General features: G+C 42.0%; 1 protein-coding gene across 1 annotated transcript in view; it reads right to left on the reverse strand.

Moving 5' to 3' along the window:
• Positions 1-27,597, reverse strand: part of LYPLA1 (lysophospholipase 1) — a 186,587-nt gene that overhangs the window by 17,357 nt on the left and 141,633 nt on the right. The window contains exon 8 of the mRNA XM_053715044.1: positions 12,154-12,330. Coding sequence (XP_053571019.1) covers positions 12,154-12,330 — 177 coding nt within the window. The remainder of the gene's footprint in view (positions 1-12,153; positions 12,331-27,597) is intronic.

The raw sequence follows: 27,597 nt of genomic DNA on the forward strand, positions 1-27,597 counted from the left end.
CCGCAAAAGGCCCTTTTAAGGGCTGGTAAGGTAAAAGAGCTGGTAACTTTTTAATTTAGAATAGGGTAGGGCATTTTTTTATTTTGGGGGGCTTTGTTATTTTATTAGGGGGCTTAGATTAGGTGTAAGTAGCTTAAAATTGTTGTAATATTTTTTAAATGTTTGTAACTTATTTTTTTTATTTTTTGTAACTTAGCTTTTTTTATTTTTTGTACTTTAGTTAGTTTATTTAATTAAATTTAAAGGGACAGTCAACCATATAATTGTTATTGTTTTAAAAGATAGGTAATCCCTTTATTACTCATTCCCCAGTTTTGCATAACCAACACAGTTATATTAATGTAATTTTTACCTTTGTGATTACCTTGTATCTAGGAACCTTCTTCCAGCCCCCTGATCACATGACTGTTGTATCTATTGTCTTAAATTTAGCATTGTATTGTGCTAGATCTTAAATAACTTTCTGTGCCTGAACACAGTGTTATCTATATAGCCCACGTGTACTTTCTGTCTCTTTGTGTTGAAAAGAGATTTAAAAAGCATGTGATAAGAGGCAGCCCTCAAAGGCTTAGAAATTAGCATATGAGCCTACCTATGTTTAGTTTAAACTAAGAATACCAAGAGAAAAAAGTAAATTTGATGATAAAAGTAAATTGGAAAGTCAATTAAAATTAAAAGTGTTATCTGAATAATGAAAGTTTAATTTATACTTGACTGTCCCTTTAATTGTAGTTATGTGTAGCTAATTTATTTAATTAATTTAATGATAGTGTAGTGTTAGGTTTAATTGTAACTTAGGTTAGAATTTATTTTACAGGTAATTTTGTATTTCTTTTAGCTAGGTAGTTATTAAATAGTTAATAACTATTCTAACTAGCTAAAATAAATACAAAATTACCTGTAAAATAAATATAAATCCTAAAATAGCTACAATGTAATTATTAATTATATTGCAGCTATCTTAGGGTTTATTTTACAGGTAAGTATTTAGTTTTAAATAGGAATAATTTATTAAAGTATAGTGTAGTGTTAGGTGTAATTGTAACTTAGGTTAGTTTTTATTTTACAGGTAAATTTCTCTTTATTTTAGCTAGGTAGCTATTAAATAGTTAATAACTATTTAATAGCTATTGTACCTAGTTAAAATAAATTGATATTTGCCTGTAAAATAAAAATAAATCCTAAAATAGCTACAATATAATTATTATTAATATTGTAGCTATATTAGGGTTTATTTTAAAGGTAAGTATTTAGTTTTAAATAGGATTAATTTAGATTTATTTAATTAATATTTAAGTTAGGGGGGTGTTAGGGTTAGTGTTAGACTTAGGTTTAGGGGTTAATAATTTTGTTACAGTGGCGGCGGTATAGGGGGGGCAGGATAGGGGTTAATAAATTTATTGTAGGGGGGGCAGATTAGGGGTTAATAAGTTTAATATAGGTTGCGGCGGGGTCCGGGAGCGGCGGTTTAGGGGTTAAACTATTTATTTAGTTGCGGCGAGGTCCGGGATCCGCAGGATAGGGGTTAATAACTTTATTATAGGTGGCGACGGTATAGGGGGGGCAGGATAGGGGTTAATAGGTATAATGTAGGTGGCGGCGGGGTCCGGGAGCGGCGGTTTAGGGGGTAATAACTTTATTTAGTTGCAGCGGTGTAGGGGGGCAGATTAGGGGTGTTTAGACTCGGGGTACATGTTAGGGTGTTAGGTGTAGAGAGCTCCCATAGGAATCAATGGGATGTCGGGCAGCAGCGAACATGAACTTTCGCTATGGTCAGACTCCCATTGATTCCTATGGGATCCGCCACCTCCCGGGCCTGGGCTGGAAAAGTGCCGAGCGTACCTGCTAGTTTTTTGATAACTAGCAAAAATAGTCAGATTGTGCCGCACTTGTGTGCGGAACATCTGTAGTGACGTAAGAATCGATCTGTATTGGACTGAGTCTGGCGGATCGAAGCTTACGTCACTAAATTCTACTTTTGCCGGTATCTAGGGCTTGATAACTAAGGCGAATCAGCCTCGCCACAAATACGCTGCGGAATTCAAGCGTATTTGAGGTTGACGGCTTGATAACTAGGGGCCTTAGGAAGGAATCCAGGTTTGGTATGCAAAACCGGAATGGAAAACAAGATAAGGCGAGTCGCATTGCAATGCAGATAGTTCAGAAACTCTTCGAGCCGAAGAGATAGCAACTAAAAACAGAACTTTCCAAGATAGAAGCTTAATATCTATGGAATGCATAGGTTCAAACGGAACCCCTTGAAGAACTTTAAGAACTAAATTCAAACTCCATGGCGGAGCAACAGGTTTAAACACAGGCTTGATTCTAACTAAAGCCTGACAAAACGACTGAACGTCTGGAACATCTGCCAGACGCTTGTGCAGTAAAATTGATAAAGCAGATATCTGTCCCTTTAGGGAACTAGCTGATAACCCCTTCTCCAATCCTTCTTGGAGAAAGGACAAAATCCTAGGAATCCTGATCTTACTCCATGAGTAGCCTTTGGATTCACACCAATAAAGATATTTATGCCATATCTTATGGTAAATTTTCCTAGTGACAGGCTTTCGAGCCTGAATCAAGGTATCTATGAGCGACTCAGAGAATCCCCGCTTAGATAAAATCAAGCGTTCAATCTCCAGACAGTCAGCCGCAGAGAAACTAGATTTTGATGCTGGAACGGACCTTGAATGAGAAGGTCCAGTCTCAGTGGCAGTGTCCACGGTGGTAGAGATGACATTTCCACCAGGTCTGCATACCAAGTCCTGCGTGGCCACGCAGGTGCTATCAAAATCACTGAAGCCCTCTCCTGTTTGATTCTGGCAATCAGACGAGGAAGGAGAGGAAATGTTGGAAACACATAAGCCAGGTTGAACGACCAAGGTACTGCTAGAGCATCTATCAGTACTGCTTAAGGATCCCTTGATCTGGACCGGTAACAAGGAAGTTTGGCATTCTGACGAGATGCCATCAGATCCAATTCTGGTGTGCCCCATTGATGAATCAATTGTGCAAACACCTCCGGATGGAGCTCCCACTCCCCCGGATGAAAAGTCTGACGACTTAGAAAATCTGCTTCCCAGTTCTTCACTCCTGGGATATAGATTGCTGATAGATGGCAAGAGTGAGTCTTTGCCCATCAAATTATTTTGGAAACCTCTATCATCACTAGAGAACTCTTTGTTCCCCCCTGATGATTAATATATGCTACAGTCGTGATATTGTCCGACTGGAATCTTATGAATCTGGCCGAAGCCAACTGAGGCCACGCCTGAAGCGCGTTGAATATCGCTCTCAGTTCTAGAATATTTATTGGAAGGAGAGCCTGCTCCTGAGTCCACACACCCTGTGCTTTCAGGGAATTCCAGACCGCACCCCAGCCCAATAGGCTGGCGTCCGTCGTCACTATGACCCATGCTGGCCTGCGGAAACACATTCCCTGGGACAGATGATCCTTTGACAACCACCAAAGAAGAGAGTCTCTGGTCTCTTGATCCAGATTTATCTGAGGAGATAAATTTGCATAATCCCCATTCCACTGTCTGAGCATGAATAGTTGCAGTGGTCTGAGATGCAAGCGAGCAAACGGAACTATGTCCATTGCCGCTACCATTAGTCCAATTACCTCCATACACTGAGCCACTGACGGCCGAGGAATGTAATGAAGTGCTCGGCAGGTGGATAAGATCTTTGATTTTCTGACCTCCGTCAGAATTTTTTTCATGTTTACTGAATCTATCAGAGTTCCCAGGAACCGAACTCTTGTGAGAGGGATAAGTGAACTCTTCTTTACGTTTACCTTCCACCCATGAGATCTTAGAAAAGCCAACACGATGTCCGTGTGAGATTTGGCTAGTTGGTAAGTTGACGCCTGAATTAAGATATCGTCCAGATAAGGCGCCACTGCTATGCCCCGCTGCCTTAGAACCACCAAAAGAGACCCTAGCACTTTTGAGAAAATTCTGGGAGCTGTGGCCAACCCGAAGGGAAGAGCCACAAACTTGTAATGCTTGTCCAGGAAGGCGAACCTGAGGAACTGGTGATGATCTTTGTGGATAGGAATGTGAAGATACGCATCCTTTAAATCCACGGTGGTCATATATTGACCCTCCTGGATCATTGGTAAAATAGTCCGAATGGTCTCCATCTTGAAGGATGGGACTCTGAGAAATTTGTTTAGGATCTTGAGATCTAAAATCGGTCTGAAGATTGGAATAAAACCCCTGCCCCTGTTCTGCTTTTGGAACTGGGAAGATTACACCCATAGTATATAGGTCTTTTACACAGCGTAAGAACGCCTCTCTTTTTGTCTGGTTTATAGACAACCGTGAAAGATGAAATCTCCCCTTTGGAGGAGAATCTTTGAACTCTAGAAGATACCCCTGGGTCACAATTTCTAATGCCCAGGAATCCTGAACGTCTCTTGCCCAAGCCTGAGCGAAGAGAGAAAGTCTGCCCCCCACTAGATCCGGTCCCGGATCGGGGGCTGCCCCTTCATGCTGTCTTGGTAGCAGCAGCGGGCTTCTTGGCCTGTTTACCTTTATTCCAGGTCTGGTTAGGTCTCCAGACAGACTTGGATTGAGCAAAATTCCCCTCCTGCTTTGTGGCAGGGGAGGAGGTAGCGGGACCACCTTTGAAGTTTCGAAAGGAACGAAAATTATTCTGTTTGGCCCTCATTCTATTTGTCTTACCCTGAGGAAGGGCATGGCCTTTTCCTCCAGTGATGTCGGAAATGATCTCCTTCAGTTAAGGCCCGAATAGGGTCTTACCCTTGAAATGAATAGCTAATAGCTTAGATTTTGATGACACATCAGCAGACCAGGACTTAAGCCATAACGCTCTACGCGCCAAAATGGCAAAACCTGAAATCTTTGTCGCTAATTTAGCCAGTTGAAAAGCGGCATCTGTAATAAAAGAATTAGCTAGCTTGAGAGCCTTAATTCTATCTAAAATCTCATCCAATGGGGTCTCAACCTTAAGAGCCTCCTCAAGAGCCTCGAACCAAAAAGCAGCTGCAGTAGTTACAGGAACAATGCACGCTATAGGTTGCAGAAGAAAACCCTGATAAATAAATATTTTCTTTAGAAGACCCTCTAATTTTTTATCCATAGGATCTTTGAAAGCACAACTGTCCTCAATAGGTATAGCTGTACGCTTAGCTAGGGTAGAAACAGCTCCCTCCACCTTAGGGACCGTCTGCCACAAATCCCGAATAGTGTCAGATATGGGAAATATTTTCTTAAAAGTAGGAGGGGGAGAGATGGGAATGCCTGGTCTATCCCATTCCTTAGTAACAATGTCCGAAATCCTCTTAGGGACCGGAAAAACATTAGTGTAAGAAGGAACCTCTAGATATCTATCCATTTTACACAATTTCTCTGGAGGAATTACAATAGGGTCACAGTCATCCAGAGTCGCTAAAACCTCCCTGAGTAACAAGCGGAGGTGTTCAAGCTTAAACTTAAAAGCCGTCATATCTGAATCTGTTTGAGGGAACATCTTTCCTGAATCAGAAAGCTCTCCCTCAGACAGCAATTCCCCTACCCCCAATGCAGAGCATTGTGAGGGTACATCGGAGATGGCTAATAAAGCGTCAGAGGGCTCAGCATTTACTCTCATACCGGACCTACTGCACTTCCCCTGCAAACCAGGCAGTTTAGATAATACCTCTGTGAGGGTAGTAGACATAACTGCGGCCATATCTTGCAGGGTGAAAGAATTAGACGCACTAGAAGTACTTGGCGTCGCTTGTGCGGGCGTTAAAGGTTGTGACACTTGGGGAGAAGTAGATGGCAAAACCTGATTCTCTTCTGACTGAGAATCATCCTGCGACATACTTTTATCAGCTAAAATATGTTCTTTGCAATGTAAGGCCCTTTCAGTACATGAGGGACACATTTTAAGTGGGGGTTCCACAATAGCTTCTAAACACATGGAACATTGGCTTTCCTCAATGTCAGACATGTTAAACAGGCTAGTAATGACCACAAACAGGCTTGAAAACACTTTTAGTGAAAAAAATAATCTTAAAAAACGGTCCCAATTTTATGGTAGAAGCATCCCAATTCTGCAGCTAAGTTTGTCCTACAAGGAAAGGAATACTTAACCCTTACAGGAAAAAACGGAAAAATGCAAAACGTTTATTTCAATAAAAAGCACCCCCTGCACCCCGCCACAGCTCTGCTGTGGCGCCTACCTGCCCTCAGGGGTCTGTAAAACTGGGTTAAACCTTCGTTTTGGCCCAATACAGCTCACAAAGGCCCACCGGATCTGGAGCTTGCTGCTTGCTTGAGAAAAACAACTGCGCAACTGAGGCGCGAAAATAGGCCCCGCCCATCTCACTCGATGCCTCACAGCCCAACTTAACCGCACCAGAGCGGTCTAAAATCCTAGCCATGTGGGTTCATAAACCCAGAAATTAAGCCATGTGTACCCTCTTAAATAAAGCATAAAAACGTCTCCTTTAAAAACGTTAACTGCACTCCCAAACATGTAAACGTTTGCCCACAAACATTCAAACATCAGTGTCAACCATTTTTATATAGCCCATATATGCAAGCTCAGTAATACCCCTCTTTATACTTTAGGATTACTGCTTACCCTCTCCCTCATGGGGATATTGTCAGCCAATTCTGAAATAACACAGTCTCTCCAGAAAAAATGACTGAACATACCTCACTGCTGAAGAAAATAAAAACTAACATTTTATCACCTCTTTCACTTTACCCTTCCTAGTACTTAGAGTAGGCAAAGAGAATGACTGGGGGGTGGAGTCAAGGGAGGAGCTAAATAGACAGCTCTGCTGTGGTGCTCTTTACCACTTCCTGTTAGCAGGAGGATAATATCCCACAAGGATGAATCCGTGGACTCGTATCTTATAGAAGAAATAGGGGAGAAAGAGAGCAAAATAGGGGGAGAGAGGGAGCAAAAGAGGGGGAGAGAGAGAGAGAGCAAAAGAGGGGGAGAGAGAGAGAGCAAAAGAGGGGAGAGAGAGAAGGGGGAAAGAGAGCAAAAGAGGGGGGGGAGAGAGAGAAAAAGAGGGGGGGGGGGAGAGAGAGCAAAAGAGGGGGGGGAGAGAGAGAGAGCAAAAGAGGGGGGGAGAGAGAGCAAAAGAGGGGGGGGGAGAGAGAGAGCAAAAGAGGGGGGGAGAGAGAGAGCAAAAGAGGGGGGGAGAGAGAGAGCAAAAGAGGGGGGAGAGAGAGAGCAAAAGAGGGGGGAGAGAGAGAGCAAAAGAGGGGGGAGAGAGAGAGCAAAAGAGGGGGGAGAGAGAGAGAGCAAAAGAGGGGGGAGAGAGAGAGAGCAAAAGAGGGGGGAGAGAGAGAGCAAAAGAGGGGGGAGAGAGAGAGAGCAAAAGAGGGGGGAGAGAGAGAGCAAAAGAGGGGGGAGAGAGAGAGCAAAAGAGGGGGGAGAGAGAGAGCAAAAGAGGGGGAGAGAGAGAGCACAAGAGGGGGAGAGAGAGAGCACAAGAGGGGGAGAGAGAGAGCACAAGAGGGGGAGAGAGAGAGCACAAGAGGGGGAGAGAGAGAGCACAAGAGGAGAGAGAGAGAGCAAAAGAGGGGGGAGAGAGAGCGCAAAATAGGGGGGGAGAGAGAGAGAGAGCTCAAAAGAGAGGGGATAGAGAGCGCAAAAGAGAGGGGGAAGGGTTGGAACCGCGGTACTTAAAAAATTGTCCCGTGTACACGGGCTTTAGGACTAGTATATATATATATATATATATATATATATATATATATATATATAAGCCTAGGGTATTTGTATGACGCAGTGCCAGAACCTATTGGGTGGAAAAGTCCCAAGGTCAATTATGTATTAGGGTATAATATATGTGACTAAAATTCAGGGTATACTTAGATATATCATGCCCAATTATGTCCCTGTTATTAAATAATCCTACATCTCCTTGGCCTTTTATAGGGTTTAATATTGCTTGATGCCATTGCTAGTGTGCATTAAGAGCTATTTAATTTGTAAAATCAGTTAAGAAAATCTAACTATTTGTAAGTTATAATATACAGTAGATAAACATGCTAACAGTAGGAACAGAACATGTTAAACATCATAAAATGTAGTTCTACTTAATATGTTGCTGGCTGCATTTATCACGTTACCACATATCAACCCTCTGCTGATACTAGGTCAGGGCCACCATACTGTATGTTGGGTGTGTACATAGCTGATGTGCCATATTTATCAATGTATACTGGAAGAGAGTATACAGGGTGCCACCAAAGGGCATTCTACTATCCAGCCTGACAGTTGTAAGTTCCTGAGACCCTGTATTGGCAATTTGGCTGCCATCAGATTCCATCAGAGGTTGTACCTTTGAGGCATTCATATTTTGTATATTGGCTATTGAGGCACTCTACATCTTCATCTTGGTCAGACAATGTCTCTCTGTAGTTTTATTAGTTTTATAGTGTCATTACAAAGTGCCGGTGTGGTAGGTCATAGCTCTATGGCGATATAGACTGGGGGCCCAGAGCTACTCAGAACTATAAAGACAAAGTTGGCTGAGGTGCAAGAGTTCAAGAGTCACCCAAGTATGCAGACCATCTATCAATGGTTGATTGCCTCGAAGAAGCATGCACTTCAAGAGTGCATATGCAGTGTTTGTGCATGTTCCATTACTTTGGGATTACTGCGTTCAGACCTTAGGCCCAAGTTTGTTGTGTGTGTAGTAGCTAGTTTAAAAGTCTGGGTGACTGAGGAGATATCAGGCGCTGTTACGGTGTTTGAGGCTGTAGTGTCATTTTTAATTAACATGTTTGTCTCACCAAATTGTGTTGCTGTGCTATCTTTCCAAGTGTATGGCAGGTTCTGCGGGGCCTCATATGGATCATGCGTGGCTTGAGCTTGGCCCGGATTATTGATTCTCTTTTATCTGTCATAGTTTGAGTGGGCTGTTTTGTTTGTTTAGTGGTGCAAACTAGACTTGTGCAAAACACATTTTTATATTTCTTTTCACTTGAGCACAAGCTGTCATTACTGGGTGATAAGGAAATTATCTCAGTAATGAAAAGCTGCTACTTCCACAAAAGATACCAAATGCTGACTTGTAGATCAATGTTCCTTGAAGGCTAATCTTGCTTTAAATACATCTTAATGTCTAGCATGTATTTAATTTTTAATATCCCTTTAAATGAGTTTAAACCAGTGCAGCATAATTTGAGAAGGCACAATCACGTTGTTAAAGGGACATGAAACCCAAAAATGTTCTTTCATGATTTATGTAGAACATACAATTTTAAACAACTTTCCAGTTTACTTCTATTATCAAATTTGCTTCATTCTTTTGGTATCATTTGTTGAAGGAGCAGCAATGCACTACTAGTTTATAACTAAACACATGGGTGAACCAATGACAATCGGTATATATATATGCAGTCACCAATCAGCAGCTAGAACCTAGGTTCTTTGCTGCTCCTGAGCTTTCCTAGATAAACCTTTCAGCAGAGGATAACAAAAGAAGGACACAAATTAAATAATAGAAGTAAATTGGAAAGTTGTTTAAAATTGGGTTTTATGTTCCTTTAACCCCTTCGTGACCACAACACTTTTCCATGTGTTGACCGTCTGGGACCAAGGCTATTTTTGCATTTCTGCTGTGTTTGTGTTTTAGCTGTAATTTTCCTCTTACTCATTTACTGTACCCACACATATTACATACCGTTTTTCTCGCCATTAAATGGAAGTTCTAAAGATACCATTATTTTCATCATATCTTATAATTTACAATAAAAAGTTTTATAAAATATGAGGAAAAAATGGAAAAAAACCCACACTTTTTCTAACTTTGACCCCCAAAATCTGTTCCACATCTACAACCACAAAAAAAACTCCTATGCTAAATAGTTTCTAAATTTTATCCTGAGTTTAGAAAAAAACAATGTTTACATGTTCTTTGCTTTTTTTGCAAGTTATAGGGCAATAAATACAAGTAGCACTTTGCTATTTCCAAACCATTTTTTTTTTTCAAAATTAGCGCTAGTTACATTGGAACACTGATATCTGTCAGGAATCCCTGAATATCCCTTGACATGTATATATTTTTTTTTAGTAGACAACCCAAAGTATTGATCTAGGCCCATTTTGGTATATTTCATGCCACCATTTCACCGCCAAATGCGATCAAATAAAAAAACAACTCACTTTTTCACAAACTTTTTCACAAACTTTAGGTTTCTCACTGAAATTTTTTACAAACAGCTTGTGCAATTATGGCATAAATGGTTGTAAATGCTTCTCTGGGATTCCCTTTGTTCAGAAATAGCAGACATTTATGGCTTTGGTATTGCTTTATGGTAATTAGAAGGTTGCTAAATGCCGCTGCGCACCACACGTGTGTTATGCCCAGCAGTGAAGGGGTTAATTAGGGAGCATGTAGGGAGAGCTTGTAAGGTTAATTTTAGCTTTAGAGTAGTGTAGTAGACACCCCCAAGTATTGATCTAGGCCCATTTTGGTATATTGCATGCCACCATTTCTCCGCCAAACGCGATCAAATAAAAAAAAATCGTTACATTTTTCACAATTTTAGGTTTCTCACTGAAATTATTTAAAAACAGCTTGTGCTATTATGGCACAAATTGTTGTAAATGCTTCTCTGGAATCCCCTTTGTTCAAAAATAGCAGTCATATATGGCTTTGGCATTGCTTTTTGGTAATTAGAAGGCCGCTAAATGCCACTGCGCATCACACGTGTATTATTCCCAGCAGTGAAGGGGTTAATTAGGGAGCTTGTAGGGTTAATTTTAGCTTTAGTGTAGTGTAGAAGACAACCAAAAAATTTTTGGTATATTTCATGCCACCATTTCACCGCCAAATGCGATCAAATAAAAAAAATCGTTCACTTTTCACAAATTTTAGGTTTCTCACTGAAATGATTTACAAACAGCTTGTGCAATTATGGCACAAATTGTTGTAAATGCTTCTCTGGGGTCCCCTTTGTTCAGAAATAGCAGACATATATGGCTTTGGAGTTGCTTTTTGGTAATTAGAAGGCAGCTAAATGCTGATGCGCATCACACGTGTATTATGTCTAGCAGTGAAGGGGTTAATTAGGTAGCTTGTAGGGAGCTTGCAGGGTTAATTTTAGCTTTAGTGTAGAGATCAGCCTCCCACCTGACACATCCCACCCCCTGATCCCTGCCAAATAGCTCTCTTCCCTCTCCCACCCCACAATTGTCCCTGCCATCTTAAGTACTGGCAGAAAGTCTGCCAGTACTAAAATAAAAGGTATCTTTTTTTTTGTGTGTGCATATTTACATATTCTGCTGTGCAGGATCCCCCCTTAGCCCCCAACCTCCCTGACCCCCCCCCCCCCCATACAGCTCTCTAACCCTCCCCCTCTAACTATTTGACGCCATCTTGGGTACTGGTAGCTGTCTGCCAGTACCCAATTTGCCCCAAAAAATGTGTTTATTTATTTTTAAAATTAAAAAATTATATTTTCTGTAGTGTAGTTGCCCCCCCCTCAATACCCTACCCACCTTCCCCCTCCCAGATCCCTTCCCCAGCACGTTTGATCGCACCCTCCCTCTCCCTCCTTTCCATTACTTTAAATGTTATGACTGGTAAATGCTGAGTGCGCAGGCACGCGTGCGCGCTGCCCCCCCCCACCTCCACGCAACCTCGTGACTCACGGAACCGGATCAGAGACATCATGGACGGATGTCATCATCGAGGGGCCACCCACCCGCCTCCCGACTGCAGCTCCCACCCACTAACGATAGGCCCCATTGATGGCCGATACAAAGAGGGCCACAGAGTGTCTCTCTCTGCATCGGTGGGGTAAAAATGGTATTGCAGTGATGCCTAAATATCGAGGCATCACTGCAATACCCTGGAAGCAGCTGGAAGCGATCAGGATTGCTTCCAGAGCTTCAAACCCCAGAGGACGTGCCAGGAACGTCCTTGGTCGTTAAGGGTGTTTTTTTGTAGGACGTTCCTGCCACGTCCTCGGTAGTTAAAGGGTTAAAGACTGTATAAATAGTTACCAAACTATCAATAGGAACAGTGAGCTATAATGAACTGGAAGTTCATAGAGATTTTAAATAGACTTCTGTTTTGTATGTTACACCTTAAAATGGACTATTGACCTTTTTTTTTCTAATAAAGCACTGATAAAAGTATCTAAGAACAAGATATTTACTAACCTGGGTGCATGAACTGTGACTTAATCCTGAATAAGTCTTGAAATTTACATTTGCTGGATTTATTATAGTTTTTAGCTTCTCAGCAGTTAGAGAACCAAATACAAGGGGAACCAGTGGATCACAGTCTCCATGACATTGCAAAATAGATACATCTTTGTTGGCAGTATTAGCAGCAGCCTGCAGAAAGAGGAAATATTGATTAAATTTCATCTTTAAAATAAAATGCTAACATAAATTGTGCACTTACCGATCCGAGAGAAGAGAGGAGAGAGGAAGAGAGAGAGAGAGAGGAAAAGAGAGAGAGAAAAAAGAGAGAGAGAGAGAGAGAGAAAGAGAAAAAAAGAGAAAAAGAGAGAGAAAAATAGAAAGAGAGAGAGAGAGAGAGAGAGAGACACAGAGAGAGAGAGAGAGAAAAAGAGAAAAAAAGAGAAAGAAAGAAAGAGAGAAAAAAAGAGAAAGAGAGAGAGAAAGAAAGAAAGAAAGAGAGAGGAAAGAGAAAGAGAGAGAGAAGGAAAGAACGAGAGAGAAAAAAGAGAAAGAAAGAGAGAGAAGGAAAGAACGAGAGAAAAAAAGAAAAAGAAAGAGAGAGAGAGAAAGAGGAAAAGAGGAGGGAGAGGGAGAGAGAGAAAGATAGAGAGAGAGAGAGAGATAGAGAGAGGAAGAGAGAGAGAGAGAGAGAGAGAGAACGCTTGTCACACTTTGCTTTACTGTGATCTCAGTGAGATGTCACTGAAATCTTGTGAAATTTCCTAGTACACCGTTCACAGACACAAAATTGACTGAGTGCCAGGTTGTAGCTTAAAACATAGCTTTAATCACTTCCATGTCTTCAATAAAACCAAGACACCATACAGAGTGACTCTGTATGGTGTCTTGGTTTTATCAAAGATATGGAAGTTATAAATCTGTGTTTTAGGCTACAACCTGGTGCTTAGTCTGTTTTGTGTCCCTCAACTGTGTGCGAGGAACCTTCTTTCAATTAACACTGTTTGTTTGGCAGCTGGGGTGGGGCTTTTGTGTTCCTGAGCACTGGTGGAGCGAGCTTTGTTTCTGTGGGGAGCGCCGAGATCATAACACATGCAGTGTGGAGCACGCTGAAATTTATTTTCACATGGCAGGTATCACAATGTGTACCTTATTTGCAGCAGTTTGTTGTTAAAGTTTCTGCTGAAGCCAAACAATTTTAAACACAGTGACTATCTTCTCCAGAAGCGAGTCCAGAGTGGCTCCTCCAAATAAGTAAATTATTGCAGCAAACAAGGTGGTTGATCTGTTCCAATAACGCTCACACTCTGCTGATGTATTAGTCTACTAGAAAACTGTAAAAAAAACGAAATTTATGCTTTCCTGATAAATTTCTTTCTTTCTTGACATGGTGAGTCCACGGATCATCTAATTACTATTGGGAATATCACTCGTGCCCAGCAGGAGGCGGCAAAGAGCACCACAGCAAAGCTGTTAAATATCACCTCCCTTCCCTCCAACCCCAGTCATTTGACAGAAGCAAAAGGAGACAAAGGAAGCACCAAGGTGCAAAGGTGTCTGAAGTTTATAACATACCAACAAAACCGGGCCGTGGACTCACTGTGTCAAGAAAGAAAGAAATTGATCAGGAAAGCATACATTTCGTTATCTTTCTAATGACACGGTGAATCCATGGATCATCTAATTACTATTGGGAATCAATACCCAAGCTAGAGGACACAGATGATAAGGGAGGGACAAGACAGGGAACCAAAATGGAAGGCACCACTGCTTGAAGAACCTTTCTCCCAAAGGAAGCCTCAGCCGAGGCAAAAGTATAAAATTTATAGAATTTAGAAAAAGTGTGAAGAGAGGACCAAGATGCAGCCTTGCAAACCTGTTCCATAGAAGCTTCATTTTTGAATGCCCAGGAAGAGGAAACAGCCCTCGTAGAATGAGCCGGAACTCTCTCAGGAGGCTGCTGTCCAGCAGTTTCATAGGCCAAGCGAATGATACTCTTCAGCCACAAAGAAAGAGAAGTAGCCGTAGCTTTCTGCCGCTTACGTCTTCCAGAGAAAACCACAAACATAGCAGAAGACTGATGAAAATCCTTAGTCGCCTGTAAATAGAATTTCAATGCACGTACCACGTCTAGATTGTGCAGCAGACGTTCCTTCTGAGAAGAAGGTTTAGGACACAAAGAAGGAATAACAATCTCCTGATTAATGTTCCAATCTAAAACCACTTTAGGGAGAAACCCTAACTTAGTACGCAATACCACCTTATCCGAATTAAAAATAAGGTAAGGAGACTCATACTGCAATGCCGAGAGCTCTGAAACTCTACGAGCAGATGAAATAGCCACCAGAAACAAAACCTTCCAAGATAACAGTTTAATATCTGAGGAATGCATAGGCTCAAACTGAGCCTGCTGAAGGACCTTAAGAACAGGGTTAAGACTCCAGGAAGGAGTAACCGGTTTAAACACAGGCCTGATTCTGACCAAAGCCTGACAAAACAATTGCACGTCTGGTACATCTGCCAGACGTTTGTGTAATAAAATAGACAAGGCAGATATTTGACCCTTTAAGGAGCTTGCCGATAACCCCTTCTCCAAACCCTCTTGGAGAAAAGACAAAATTCTAGGAATCCGAACTCTACTCCAAAAGTAGCCTTTGGGTCACACCAATGCAGATATTTACGCCATATCTTATGGTAAATCCTTATAGTCACAGGCTTACGAGCCTGAATCATGGTCTCAATGACCGACTCAGAAAAAACAGAATTTATGTTTACCTGATAAATTACTTTCTCCAACGGTGTGTCCGGTCCACGGCGTCATCCTTACTTGTGGGATATTCTCTTCCCCAACAGGAAATGGCAAAGAGCCCAGCAAAGCTGGTCACATGATCCCTCCTAGGCTCCGCCTTCCCCAGTCATTCGACCGACGTAAAGGAGGAATATTTGCATAGGAGAAATCATATGATACCGTGGTGACTGTAGTTAAAGAAAATAAATCATCAGACCTGATTAAAAAACCAGGGCGGGCCGTGGACCGGACACACCGTTGGAGAAAGTAATTTATCAGGTAAACATAAATTCTGTTTTCTCCAACATAGGTTTGTCCGGTCCACGGCGTCATCCTTACTTGTGGGAACCAATACCAAAGCTTTAGGACACGGATGATGGGAGGGAGCAAATCAGGTCACCTAGATGGAAGGCACCACGGTTTGCAAAACCTTTCTCCCAAAAATAGCCTCAGAAGAAGCAAAAGTATCAAATTTGTAAAATTTGGTAAAAGTGTGCAGTGAAGACCAAGTCGCTGCCTTACACATCTGATCAACAGAAGCCTCGTTCTTAAAGGCCCATGTGGAAGCCACGGCCCTAGTGGAATGAGCTGTGATTCTTTCAGGAGGCTGCCGTCCGGCAGTCTCATAAGCCAATCTGATGATGCTTTTAAGCCAAAAAGATAGAGAGGTAGAAGTTGCTTTTTGACCTCTCCTTTTACCAGAATAAACAACAAACAAGGAAGATGTTTGTCTGAAATCCTTTGTAGCATCTAAATAGAATTTTAGAGCACGAACTACATCCAAATTGTGCAACAAACGTTCCTTCTTTGAAACTGGATTCGGACACAAAGAAGGCACGACTATCTCCTGGTTAATGTTTTTGTTAGAAACAACTTTCGGAAGAAAACCAGGTTTAGAACGCAAAACCACCTTATCTGCATGGAACACCAGATAAGGAGGAGAACACTGCAGAGCAGATAACTCTGAAACTCTTCTAGCAGAAGAAATTGCAACCAAAAACAAAACTTTCCAAGATAATAACTTGATATCAACGGAATGTAGGGGCTCAAACGGAACCCCCTGAAGAACTGAAAGAACTAAATTGAGACTCCAAGGAGGAGTCAAAGGTTTGTAAACAGGCTTGATTCTAACCAGAGCCTGAACAAAAGCCTGAACATCTGGCACAGCCGCCAGCTTTTTGTGAAGTAAAACAGATAAAGCAGAAATCTGTCCCTTCAAAGAACTTGCAGATAATCCTTTCTCCAAACCTTCTTGAAGAAAGGATAGAATCTTAGGAATTTTTATCTTGTTCCATGGTAATCCTTTAGATTCACACCAACAGATATATTTTTTCCATATTTTATGGTAGATTTTTCTAGTTACAGGCTTTCTGGCCTGAACAAGAGTATCAATGACAGAATCTGAGAACCCTCGCTTTGATAAAATCAAGCGTTCAATCTCCAAGCAGTCAGTTGGAGTGAAACCAGATTCGGATGTTCGAACGGACCTTGAACAAGAAGGTCCTGTCTCAAAGGTAGCTTCCATGGTGGAGCCGATGACATATTCACCAGGTCTGCATACCAAGTCCTGCGTGGCCACGCAGGAGCTATCAAGATCACCGATGCCCTCTCCTGATTGATCCTGGCTACCAGCCTGGGGATGAGAGGAAACGGTGGGAATACATAAGCTAGGTTGAAGGTCCAAGGTGCTACTAGTGCATCTACTAGAGTCGCCTTGGGATCCCTGGATCTGGACCCGTAGCAAGGAACCTTGAAGTTCTGACGAGAGGCCATCAGATCCATGTCTGGAATGCCCCACAATTGAGTTATTTGGGCAAAAATTTCCGGATGGAGTTCCCACTCCCCCGGATGAAATGTCTGACGACTTAGAAAATCCGCTTCCCAATTTTCCACGCCTGGGATGTGGATTGCAGACAGGTGGCAGGAGTGAGTCTCCGCCCATTGAATGATTTTGGTCACTTCTTCCATCGCCAGGGAACTCCTTGTTCCCCCCTGATGGTTGATATACGCAACAGTCGTCATGTTGTCTGATTGAAACCGTATGAATTTGGCCTTTGCTAGCTGAGGCCAAGCCTTGAGAGCATTGAATATCGCTCTCAGTTCCAGAATGTTTATCGGGAGAAGAGATTCTTCCCGAGACCAAAGACCCTGAGCTTTCAGGGGTTCCCAGACCGCGCCCCAGCCTACCAGACTGGCGTCGGTCGTGACAATGACCCACTCTGGTCTGCGGAAGCTCATCCCCTGTGACAGGTTGTCCAGGGTCAGCCACCAACGGAGTGAATCTCTGGTCCTCTGATCTACTTGTATCGTCGGAGACAAGTCTGTATAATCCCCATTCCACTGACTGAGCATGCACAGTTGTAATGGTCTCAGATGAATTTGCGCAAAAGGAACTATGTCCATTGCCGCGACCATCAAACCTATTACTTCCATGCACTGTGCTATGGAAGGAAGAAGAACAGAATGAAGTACTTGACAAGAGCTTAGAAGTTTTGATTTTCTGGCCTCTGTCAGAAAAATCCTCATTTCTAAGGAGTCTATTATTGTTCCCAAGAAGGGAACTCTTGCTGACGGAGATAGAGAACTTTTTTCTACGTTCACTTTCCACCCGTGAGATCTGAGAAAGGCCAGGACAATGTCCGTATGAGCCTTTGCTTGTGGTAGGGACGACGCTTGAATCAGTATGTCGTCCAAGTAAGGTACTACTGCAATGCCCCTTGGTCGTAGCACCGCTAGAAGGGACCCTAGTACCTTTGTGAAAATTCTTGGAGCAGTGGCTAATCCGAATGGAAGTGCCACAAACTGGTAATGCTTGTCCAGAAAGGCGAACCTTAGGAACCGATGATGTTCCTTGTGGATAGGAATATGTAGATACGCATCCTTTAAATCCACCGTGGTCATGAATTGACCTTCCTGGATGGAAGGAAGAATTGTCCGAATGGTTTCCATTTTGAACGATGGAACCTTGAGAAACTTGTTTAGGATCTTGAGATCTAAGATTGGTCTGAATGTTCCCTCTTTTTTGGGAACTATGAACAGATTGGAGTAGAATCCCATCCCTTGTTCTCCTAATGGAACAGGATGAATCACTCCCATTTTTAACAGGTCTTCTACACAATGTAAGAATGCCTGTCTTTTTATGTGGTCTGAAGACAATTGAGACCTGTGGAACCTCCCCCTTGGGGGAAGCTCCTTGAATTCCAGAAGATAACCTTGGGAGACTATTTCTAGCGCCCAAGGATCCAGAACATCTCTTGCCCAAGCCTGAGCGAAGAGAGAAAGTCTGCCCCCCACCAGATCCGGTCCCGGATCGGGGGCCAACATCTCATGCTGTCTTGGTAGCAGTGGCAGGTTTCTTGGCCTGCTTACCTTTGTTCCAGCCTTGCATTGGCCTCCAGGCTGGCTTGGTTTGAGAAGTATTACCCTCTTGCTTAGAGGATGTAGCACTTGGGGCTGGTCCGTTTCTGCGAAAGGGACGAAAATTTGGTTTATTTTTAGCCTTGAAAGACCTATCCTGAGGAAGGGCGTGTCCCTTACCCCCAGTGATATCAGAAATAATCTCTTTCAAGTCAGGGCCAAACAGCGTTTTCCCCTTGAAAGGTATGTTAAGCAATTTGTTCTTGGAAGACGCATCCGCTGACCAAGATTTTAGCCAAAGCGCTCTGCGCGCCACAATAGCAAACCCTGAATTTTTCGCCGCTAATCTAGCCAATTGCAAAGTGGCGTCTAAAGTAAAAGAGTTAGCCAATTTGAGAGCATGAATTCTGTCCATAATCTCCTCATAAGAAGAATCTTTATTGAGCGACTTTTCTAGTTCATCGAACCAGAAACACGCTGCTGTAGTGACAGGAACAATGCATGAAATTGGTTGTAGAAGGTAACCTTGCTGAACAAACATCTTTTTAAGCAAACCCTCTAATTTTTTATCCATAGGATCTTTGAAAGCACAACTATCTTCTATAGGGATAGTAGTGCGTTTGTTTAGAGTAGAAACCGCCCCCTCGACCTTGGGGACTGTCTGCCATAAGTCCTTTCTGGGGTCGACCATAGGAAACAATTTCTTAAATATAGGGGGAGGGACAAAAGGTATGCCGGGCCTTTCCCATTCTTTGTTTACAATGTTCGCCACCCGCTTGGGTATAGGAAAAGCTTCAGGGGGCCCCGGGACCTCTAGGAACTTGTCCATCTTACATAATTTCTCTGGAATGACCAAATTCTCACAATCATCCAGAGTAGATAACACCTCCTTAAGCAGAGCGCGGAGATGTTCCAATTTAAATTTGAATGTAATCACATCAGGTTCAGCTTGTTGAGAAATTTTCCCTGAATCTGAAATTTCTCCCTCAGACAAAACCTCCCTGGCCCCCTCAGACTGGTGTAGGGGCATTTCAGAACCATTATCATCAGCGTCCTCATGCTCTTCAGTATTTTCTAAAACAGAGCAGTCGCGCTTTCGCTGATAAGTGGGCATTTTGGCTAAAATGTTTTTGATAGAATTATCCATTACAGCCGTTAATTGTTGCATAGTAAGGAGTATTGGCGCACTAGATGTACTAGGGGCCTCCTGTGTGGGCAAGACTAGCGTAGACGAAGGAGGGGATGATGCAGTACCATGCTTACTCCCCTCACTTGAGGAATCATCTTGGGCATCATTTTCTCTAAATTTTGTGTCACATAAATCACATCTATTTAAATGAGAAGGAACCTTGGCTTCCTCACATACAGAACATAGTCTATCTGATAGTTCAGACATGTTAAACAGGCATAAACTTGATAACAAAGTACAAAAAAACGTTTTAAAATAAAACCGTTACTGTCACTTTAAATTTTAAACTGAACACACTTTATTACTGAAAATGTGAAAAAGTATGAAGGAATTGTTCAAAATTCACCAAAATTTCACCACAGTGTCTTAAAGCCTTAAAAGTATTGCACACCAAATTTGAAAACTTTAACTCTTAAAATAACGGAACCGGAGCCGTTTTTATAATTAACCCCTATACAGTCCCTGGTATCTGCTTTGCTGAGACCCAACCAAGCCCAAAGGGGAATACGATACCAAATGACGCCTTCAGTAAGCTTTTTCTATGTATCTGAGCTCCTCACACATGCATCTGCATGCCTTGCTTCCCAAAAACAACTGCGCAATAGAGGCGCGAAAATGAGGCTCTGCCTATGATTAGAGAAGGCCCCCAGTGAAAAAGGTGTCCAATACAGTGCCTGCCGGTTATTTTACATAATTCCCAAGAATAAAATAACTCCTCAAAGCTATGAAGTATTAAAAATGCTTATAAATCAATCGTTTTAGCCCAGAAAAATGTCTACCAGTCTTTAAAGCCCTTGTGAAGCCCTTTATTCTTAATTAATAAAAATGGCTTACCGGATCCCATAGGGAAAATGACAGCTTCCAGCATTACCAAGTCTTGTTAGAAATGTGTCATACCTCAAGCAGCAAAAGTCTGCTCACTGTTTCCCCCAACTGAAGTTAATTCCTCTCAACAGTCCTGTGTGGAAACAGCCATCGATTTTAGTAATGGTTGCTAAAATCATTTTCCTCTTACAAACAGAAATCTTCATCTCTTTTCTGTTTCAGAGTAAATAGTACATACCAGCACTATTTTAAAATAACAAACTCTTGATTGAAGAATAAAAACTACATTTAAACACCAAAAAACTCTAAGCCATCTCCGTGGAGATGTTGCCTGTACAACGGCAAAGAGAATGACTGGGGAAGGCGGAGCCTAGGAGGGATCATGTGACCAGCTTTGCTGGGCTCTTTGCCATTTCCTGTTGGGGAAGAGAATATCCCACAAGTAAGGATGACGCCGTGGACCGGACACACCTATGTTGGAGAAATCACGCTTAGATAAAATTAAGCGTTCAATCTCCAAGCAGTCAACTTCAGAGAAACTAGATTTGGATGGAGGAAGGGCCCTTGAAGTAGAAGGTCCTTTCTCAATGGAAGTCTCCAAGGTGGAAGAGATGACATCTCCAATAGGTCTGCATACCAGATCCTACGAGGCCATGCCAGTGCGATGAGGATCACCGATGCCCTCTCCTGTCTGATTCGAGCAATGACACGAGGAAGGAGATCGAACGGGGGAAATAGGTATGCAAGACTGAAATTCCAAGGGACCGCCAGAGCATCTATCAGTACCGCCTGAGGATCCCTGGACCTCAACCCGTACCTCGGAAGCTTGGCATTCTGCCAAGATGCCATGCGATCCAGTGCTGGCTGTTCCCATCTGAGAATCAAGCTGGAAAACACTTCCGGATGGATTTCCCACTCCATCGAGTGAAAAGTCTGTCTGCTCAGAAAATCTGCTTCCCAGTTGTCCACTCCTGGAATGTGGATCGCCGACAGACAGCAGTTGTCAGTCTCCTCCCACTGAATTATCTTGGCTACCTCTGTCATGGCTAAGGAACTCCGAGTTCCCCCCTGATGGTTGATGTAAGCCACTGATGTCCGACTGGGATCTGATAAACTGGGCCGAGGCTAACTGAGGCCATGCCAGAAGAGCATTGAAGATTACTCTCAGCTCTAGAATGTTTATGGGCAGAGCAGACTCCGTCAGAGTCCATGTTCCCTGAGCACTTCGAGAGCCCCACACTGCTCCCCATCCCAGTAGGCTGGCGTCCGTTGTCAGAATCACCCAGGTGAGTCTGCGGAAGCAGGTTCCCTGGGAGAGATGATCCTGAGACAACCATCAAAGAAGAGAATCCCTTGTCTCCTGCTCCAGATGTAATCGTGGAGACAGATCCGTATAATCTCCGTTCCACCCTGAACATCCATAACTACATAGGTCTGAGGTGGAAACTGGCAAACGGGATGATGTCCATGGCCGCTACCATCAGACCGATTACCTCCATACATTGAGCCACTGATGGCTGAGGAGAGGACTGAAGCGCTAGACAAGAATTGAAACTCTTTGATTTCCTAACTTCTGTCAGAAAAATTTTCATTGTTTTCCAAATTCACCTTCCATCCGTGAGATTGCAGGAAGGATTGTGGGATTTTGCTTGTTGAAAGGATGGCGCCTGAACCAGAATGTCATTCAGATAGGGCGCCACTGCAATGCCCCGCAACCGGAGCACCACCAACAGGGATCCCACAACCTTTGAAAAAATTCTGGGAGCTGTGGCAAGGCCGAATGGAAGAGCCACAAACTGGAAGTGTTTGTCTAGAAATGTGGACCTCAAAAACTTGTGATGGTCCCTGTGGATTGGAACATGCAGGTACGCATCCTTTAAATCTACCGTTAGATTTAAACCTCTTGAACCAAGGGAAGAATGGAACTAATAATTTCCATCTTGAAGGATGGTACTTTTGAGATCTAAAATTGGTCTGAAGGTTCCCTCTGTTTTGGGAACCACTAACAGATTGGCACTCTAGTTTGTATCCCTGGGACACGATGTCCACTGCCCAGGGATCCTGAACATTCCGAACCCAAGCCAGAGCGAAGAAAGAAAGTCTGCCGTCACAAGATCCAGTCCCGGATAGGGGGCAGGCCCTTCATGCTGCTTTTGAGTCAATAGTGGCCTTCTTGGATTGCATTCCCTTGTTCCAAGACTGGTTGGCCCTCCGGGAAGGCTTGGACTGTTCCTGCTTGGAAGAAGGAGAAGGCTTACCCTTGAAGTTTTGAAAGGAACAAAAATTACTCTGATGTCCCTTCTGCTTATTTCTCTTATCCTGAGGGAGGAAATGCCCCTTTCCTCTCGTAATGTCGGAGATAATCTCAGTTAATCCTGGCCCAAACAAGATCTTACCTTTGTAGGGGATAGCAAAAAGCATAGACTTAGACGACACATCCGCAGACCAGGATTTCAACCATAAGGCTCTGCGGGCCAGTATGGCAAAACCAGAAATCTTTGCTCCCAATTTGATAGCCTGAAGGGAAGCATCCGTAATAAAGGAATTGGCCAACTTAAAAGCCTTGATCCTATCCTGGATCTCCTCAAGGGGAGTGTCTGTTTGAATAGAATCGGACAATGCATCAAACCAGTATGCCGCCGTACTAGTGGGGGTAGCAATACACACCGCAGGTTGCCATTGTAAACCGTGGTGAACAAACATCTTTTTAAGTAACCCCTCCAACTTCTTATCCATAGTATCCTTGAAAGAACAACTATCCTCTATGGGAATAGTAGTTCTCTTAGCTAAGGTGGAGATTGCCCCTACTACCTTGGGGACTGTCTTCTTGATAGAGTCAGCAATTCTTCTTAAAAATAGGGGATGGAGAAAAGGGGATACCCGGTCTCTCCCATTCCTTAGCAATAATCTCTGTAGCCCGATCTGGTACATCAAAATACTTGTTAAGTTTACTAGACTTCTTAGGGTTGACAACGACAGCAGTGTCAGACCCTTCCAAGGTAGCCAAAACCTCCTTGAGTAATAAACGGAGGTGTTCTAGCTTAAACCAGAAGGATACAACTTTGTTCTGACTATTAGTGGTGTGAATGTAGATCAAGTCTCCCTATGTGTCTGATAGTGTTCTCACCATACATAAGCTATGTTTGAATTGAAAGGTAGGTGATGTCTCTCCAGATCAATAAAGCTTCCAGATTCAAGTTCCACAATACAAATAAATATTTATTGAATAAAAGATTCTTGTATGTATATGGGATCGAAAATGATGATCTATTCGCAAATAGATGATATAGTCATCTTGAGAAAGGCATAACGCCGAAACGCGTAGAAACCTGATCACTTGAATTGAGAAGTGAGCCAAAACAACTTAGCTCCAGAGGAGAACTTTGTCGGCTGTGATAACAGCGAGGAGACCGGTGAAAACAAAGACCGAGTCTGGGTTATATACTCACAAAGACAGAAGCAAGCTGTGATCGGAGCTCACAAAATTACCATCAAGGCCCGCTACTGGGTAAGCGGCAAATTCGAGGAGATAATTACCAACACCGCTGGTAAACGGAGGCTAAGGGACTTAGCACTCCACTGGCTTTTTCTGTATAGCAGAAGGAAGACGTCAACAGTGCACTGTTTGAAGGAAGGAATCCCCACACCCAGCAAGAAACCGTATGTAACCTATCTCTGGTCAAATAACAGAGACACTGAAATCTAAGAACTAACACTACAGCTATCTATCATAGGCTACATTTTGCCACATTTGTTTCAATATACATTTGTTTCAATATACGATTATTTTTTGACGGAAGGATAGACACCCCATGTTTGCCAGAATATGAAGCCATAAGGAACTGTAAAATACTTGCTTAACCCATGAATACCTGTGAAGTATATATGCTGATTTAACGGATACCAGACACATGGTTCATGTATTCATTTATGCATTTACACATGTTTTTTGCTAGCCATACGCTTAGAGGTATATGAATCCCCTCTTTTTATTTCATTGGTTTTATCTTATAATTATACCTGCTTGTTTGTATTACCTCAATTCTAGTTTTTTAGAGCTTTTTTGTTTATGAAACAACACCGGTGTTTTTACAATTGTACAATATAAAGTGTTTTAAATTGTGAATAGATCACTATATGCGAATAGATCGTCATTTTCGATCCCATATACATACAAGAATCTTTTATTCAATAAATATTTATTTGTATTGTGGAACTTGAATCTGGAAGCTTTATTGATCTGGAGAGACATCACCTACCTTTCAATTCAAACACAGCTTATGTATGGTGAGAACACTATCAGACACATAGGGAGACTTGATCTACATTCACACCACTAATAGTCAGAACAGCATTAACTTGCGCCACCTATTTTTTTATTTAATTGCACACAAAACCGTTGGGATAAGATTTTTAAGGTGAGCACAGTTCTGCCCGACTGAATAGACAATCACCATCGTCTATTGTTCTAAAATTTCACCCTTAGATGCTACCAAAGTATCCTCCTCCTCAGACTTTTGGGAGGGAACATTCGGAATAGTCACAACCGTGTCAGAAACCTTACTCACTAATTGTTTACATTTCCTCTTGCGCTTTCCCTGCAGCATGGCAAAAGCAGACAATGCATCAGAAACTGCAGATGACATGAAGCAATGTCTTGCAAGGACACTCCAGACGGAGCTTGAGAGGAAGCTCAGGGCATTGTATTAGTGGACAATAATATTTGGGACACCTGAGGAGAACACTGCATATCTTGAACATTGTCAAAAGACTCCTGGACAGCATCCGTCGTAGACAATGTTGGCTAAAAAGTTTAGCCCTGAAATGTAATGTTCTCTCAAAACATCAGGAACAGAAAGGGATTGGTGGTTCAATATTATCATTCAAACATAAAGGACATCTATAATCTTGCAAAGAGTCTTGGTCCATCTTTACCAGAATTAAAAATAAAGTACTAAATTACTAAATCTTTAATTAATAATTCACACAGTAAAAAAATAAAAAAAATAAAATCGTTATTGTCTCTTTAAAAATAAAATGGAAAAATGTGCTTTTATTTTAATAGAAATAAAATTAGTTTATTGATGACAGAAAAATAATGTTAACAAAAACCAGAACGCCTGTACACCTCAGCAACCTCTTGCTGAGGTGCCTACCTGCCCAATCTGAAAATGCTCGGTACTCTGAGGGGATAATAACGTTAAGAATAATCCAGATTAAAACCAGAGTGTAGTGGAGTGGAAAAGGTCCTTTGAAGTATTTAGGACACAGACTGTGAAACCGCAACCCAAGCTCTCGTCTCCGGCATACAGAAGTGAAGGGGAGAGCGCGAAAAATAAAATACTTATGCGTCACATAACTCTGCCCCTTGTGAGCGCCATTACACTGTCCTCCCGGTCGGAAGCTGAAACCTCAATAAAGTCTGCCTGGCAGCAAGGCAGCTCACTAGGTTTGAGGGGTTCTCTCCCTCACATGGACCTGTGGAAAAATGATAAAGACTTATGATCCTTTACAGTCTTTCAATATTAGGGCAGCATTAATTACATGGGAGGCGCAGTAAGGATTGTACCCTACAAGTTCCCATTGCTTAAAAGCTACCATTGCACTACTGAAGAGACTGAAATGGGAGTACGGCTACACCCCAGTAGGAAAACACAAACTTGTACTGCAGAAAAAAAAAAAAAATCTTGATTGAAGAGTCTTTCTAGGCACCTAAACTTTACCACTTCCTTACACTAAAGTAGGCAAAGAGAATGACTAGGGTTGGAGGGTAGGGAGGTGATATTTAATAGCTTTGCTGTGGTGCTCTTTGCCGCCTCCTGCTGGACAGGAGTGATATTCCCAATAGTAATTAGATTATCCGTGGACTCACCGTGTAATTAGAAAAATAAAAATAACAAGTATTTACAAGGTAGTTACTGTCCCTTAAAGTTTAGAGGGTCTGATCCCACAGGGAATGTAATCGGCTGTACAGGTATGGAAGTGGGAATCCTATGATCTCACATGCTCTGTATGGTAGAAATCATCATTGCCCAATATCAATGTAATATGGTCCAAGCCCCTGAGAAACCCCCTTATGAAGGATTAAGAATGACAGTTTATCCTAAATTTTTCTTCCGTTAAATTTGTTCCATTTCACCTGCTGAAGTTTATTATATTATTTACCAATAGTTTATGTACCTTTATTTATAAAGGTTCCTTGCTTACGTATAGGCTATTGACAAGCTATGTAATCATCGCCAGCAGAAAAAAACATTACATTTTATCAGTACAAGCTTAACCTTACAACCCCTACCAGATGTCCTCTTAGATACAACAAATAAAAAACTGGTTTAAAGGGATTTGAAATTAAAAATATAAACTTTCATAGTTCAGATAAGAGCATGTACTTTAAGTAGACTTTTCAATTTAGTTTTATTATCAAATGTACTTGTTTCCGGTCTTATCCTTTTTTTGAGTAGAATACCTAGGTAAGCTCAGAAGCAGCAATGCACTACTGAGAGCTAGCTAGTGATTGGTGGCTACACATGTGTCGTGTCATTGGCTCATCAGATGTGTTCAGCTAGCTCCTAGTAGTACATTGTTACTCTACAGCAGACTTTAAAGAGACTTGAAACCAAAATATTTTTTTTCATGATTAAAGAGACAGGAAACCCCCAAATTTTATTTCATGATTTAGATAGGACGATTTTAAACAACTTTCCAGTTTACCTACATTATTAAATTTGCTTTGTTCTGTTGTTATCCTTTGCTGAAGGAACAGCATTGCACTACTGGCAGCAAGATGAACACATCTAGTCAGCCAATCACAAAAGACAAATGTGTGCAGGCACCAATCAGCAGCAGCTCTCACTAGTGTGGGATATGTGTGTATTCTTTTTTAACAAGGGATACCAAGAGAACAAAGCACATTGGAAAATAGAAAGAATTTAAAAGGGTCTTAAAATGACATACTCTATCGGAATCATGCAAGTTTAATTTTGAGTTTCATATCCCTTTAAGATAGATCAAACAATTTTAAACAAATTTCCAATTTACTTCTATTATCTATTTTGCTTCAGTCTCTTGGTATCCTTTGTAGAAGGAGCAGCAATGCACTACTGGGAGCTAGCTGAAATCCAAGGACAAGCATATGTGCAGCCACCAATATGCAGCGTCTATTGAAAAGTATACCCAAGTAGGCTCAAAGGATACCAAAAGAACAAAACAAATGAGATAATATAAATAAATTGGAAAGTTATTTAAAATTGCATGCTCTTTCTAAATCATGAAAGAAAAGAAAATGTGGGTTTCATGTCCC

The sequence above is a fragment of the Bombina bombina genome, chromosome 5, assembly GCF_027579735.1.
Source record: "Bombina bombina isolate aBomBom1 chromosome 5, aBomBom1.pri, whole genome shotgun sequence".
Lineage (NCBI taxonomy): Eukaryota > Metazoa > Chordata > Amphibia > Anura > Bombinatoridae > Bombina > Bombina bombina.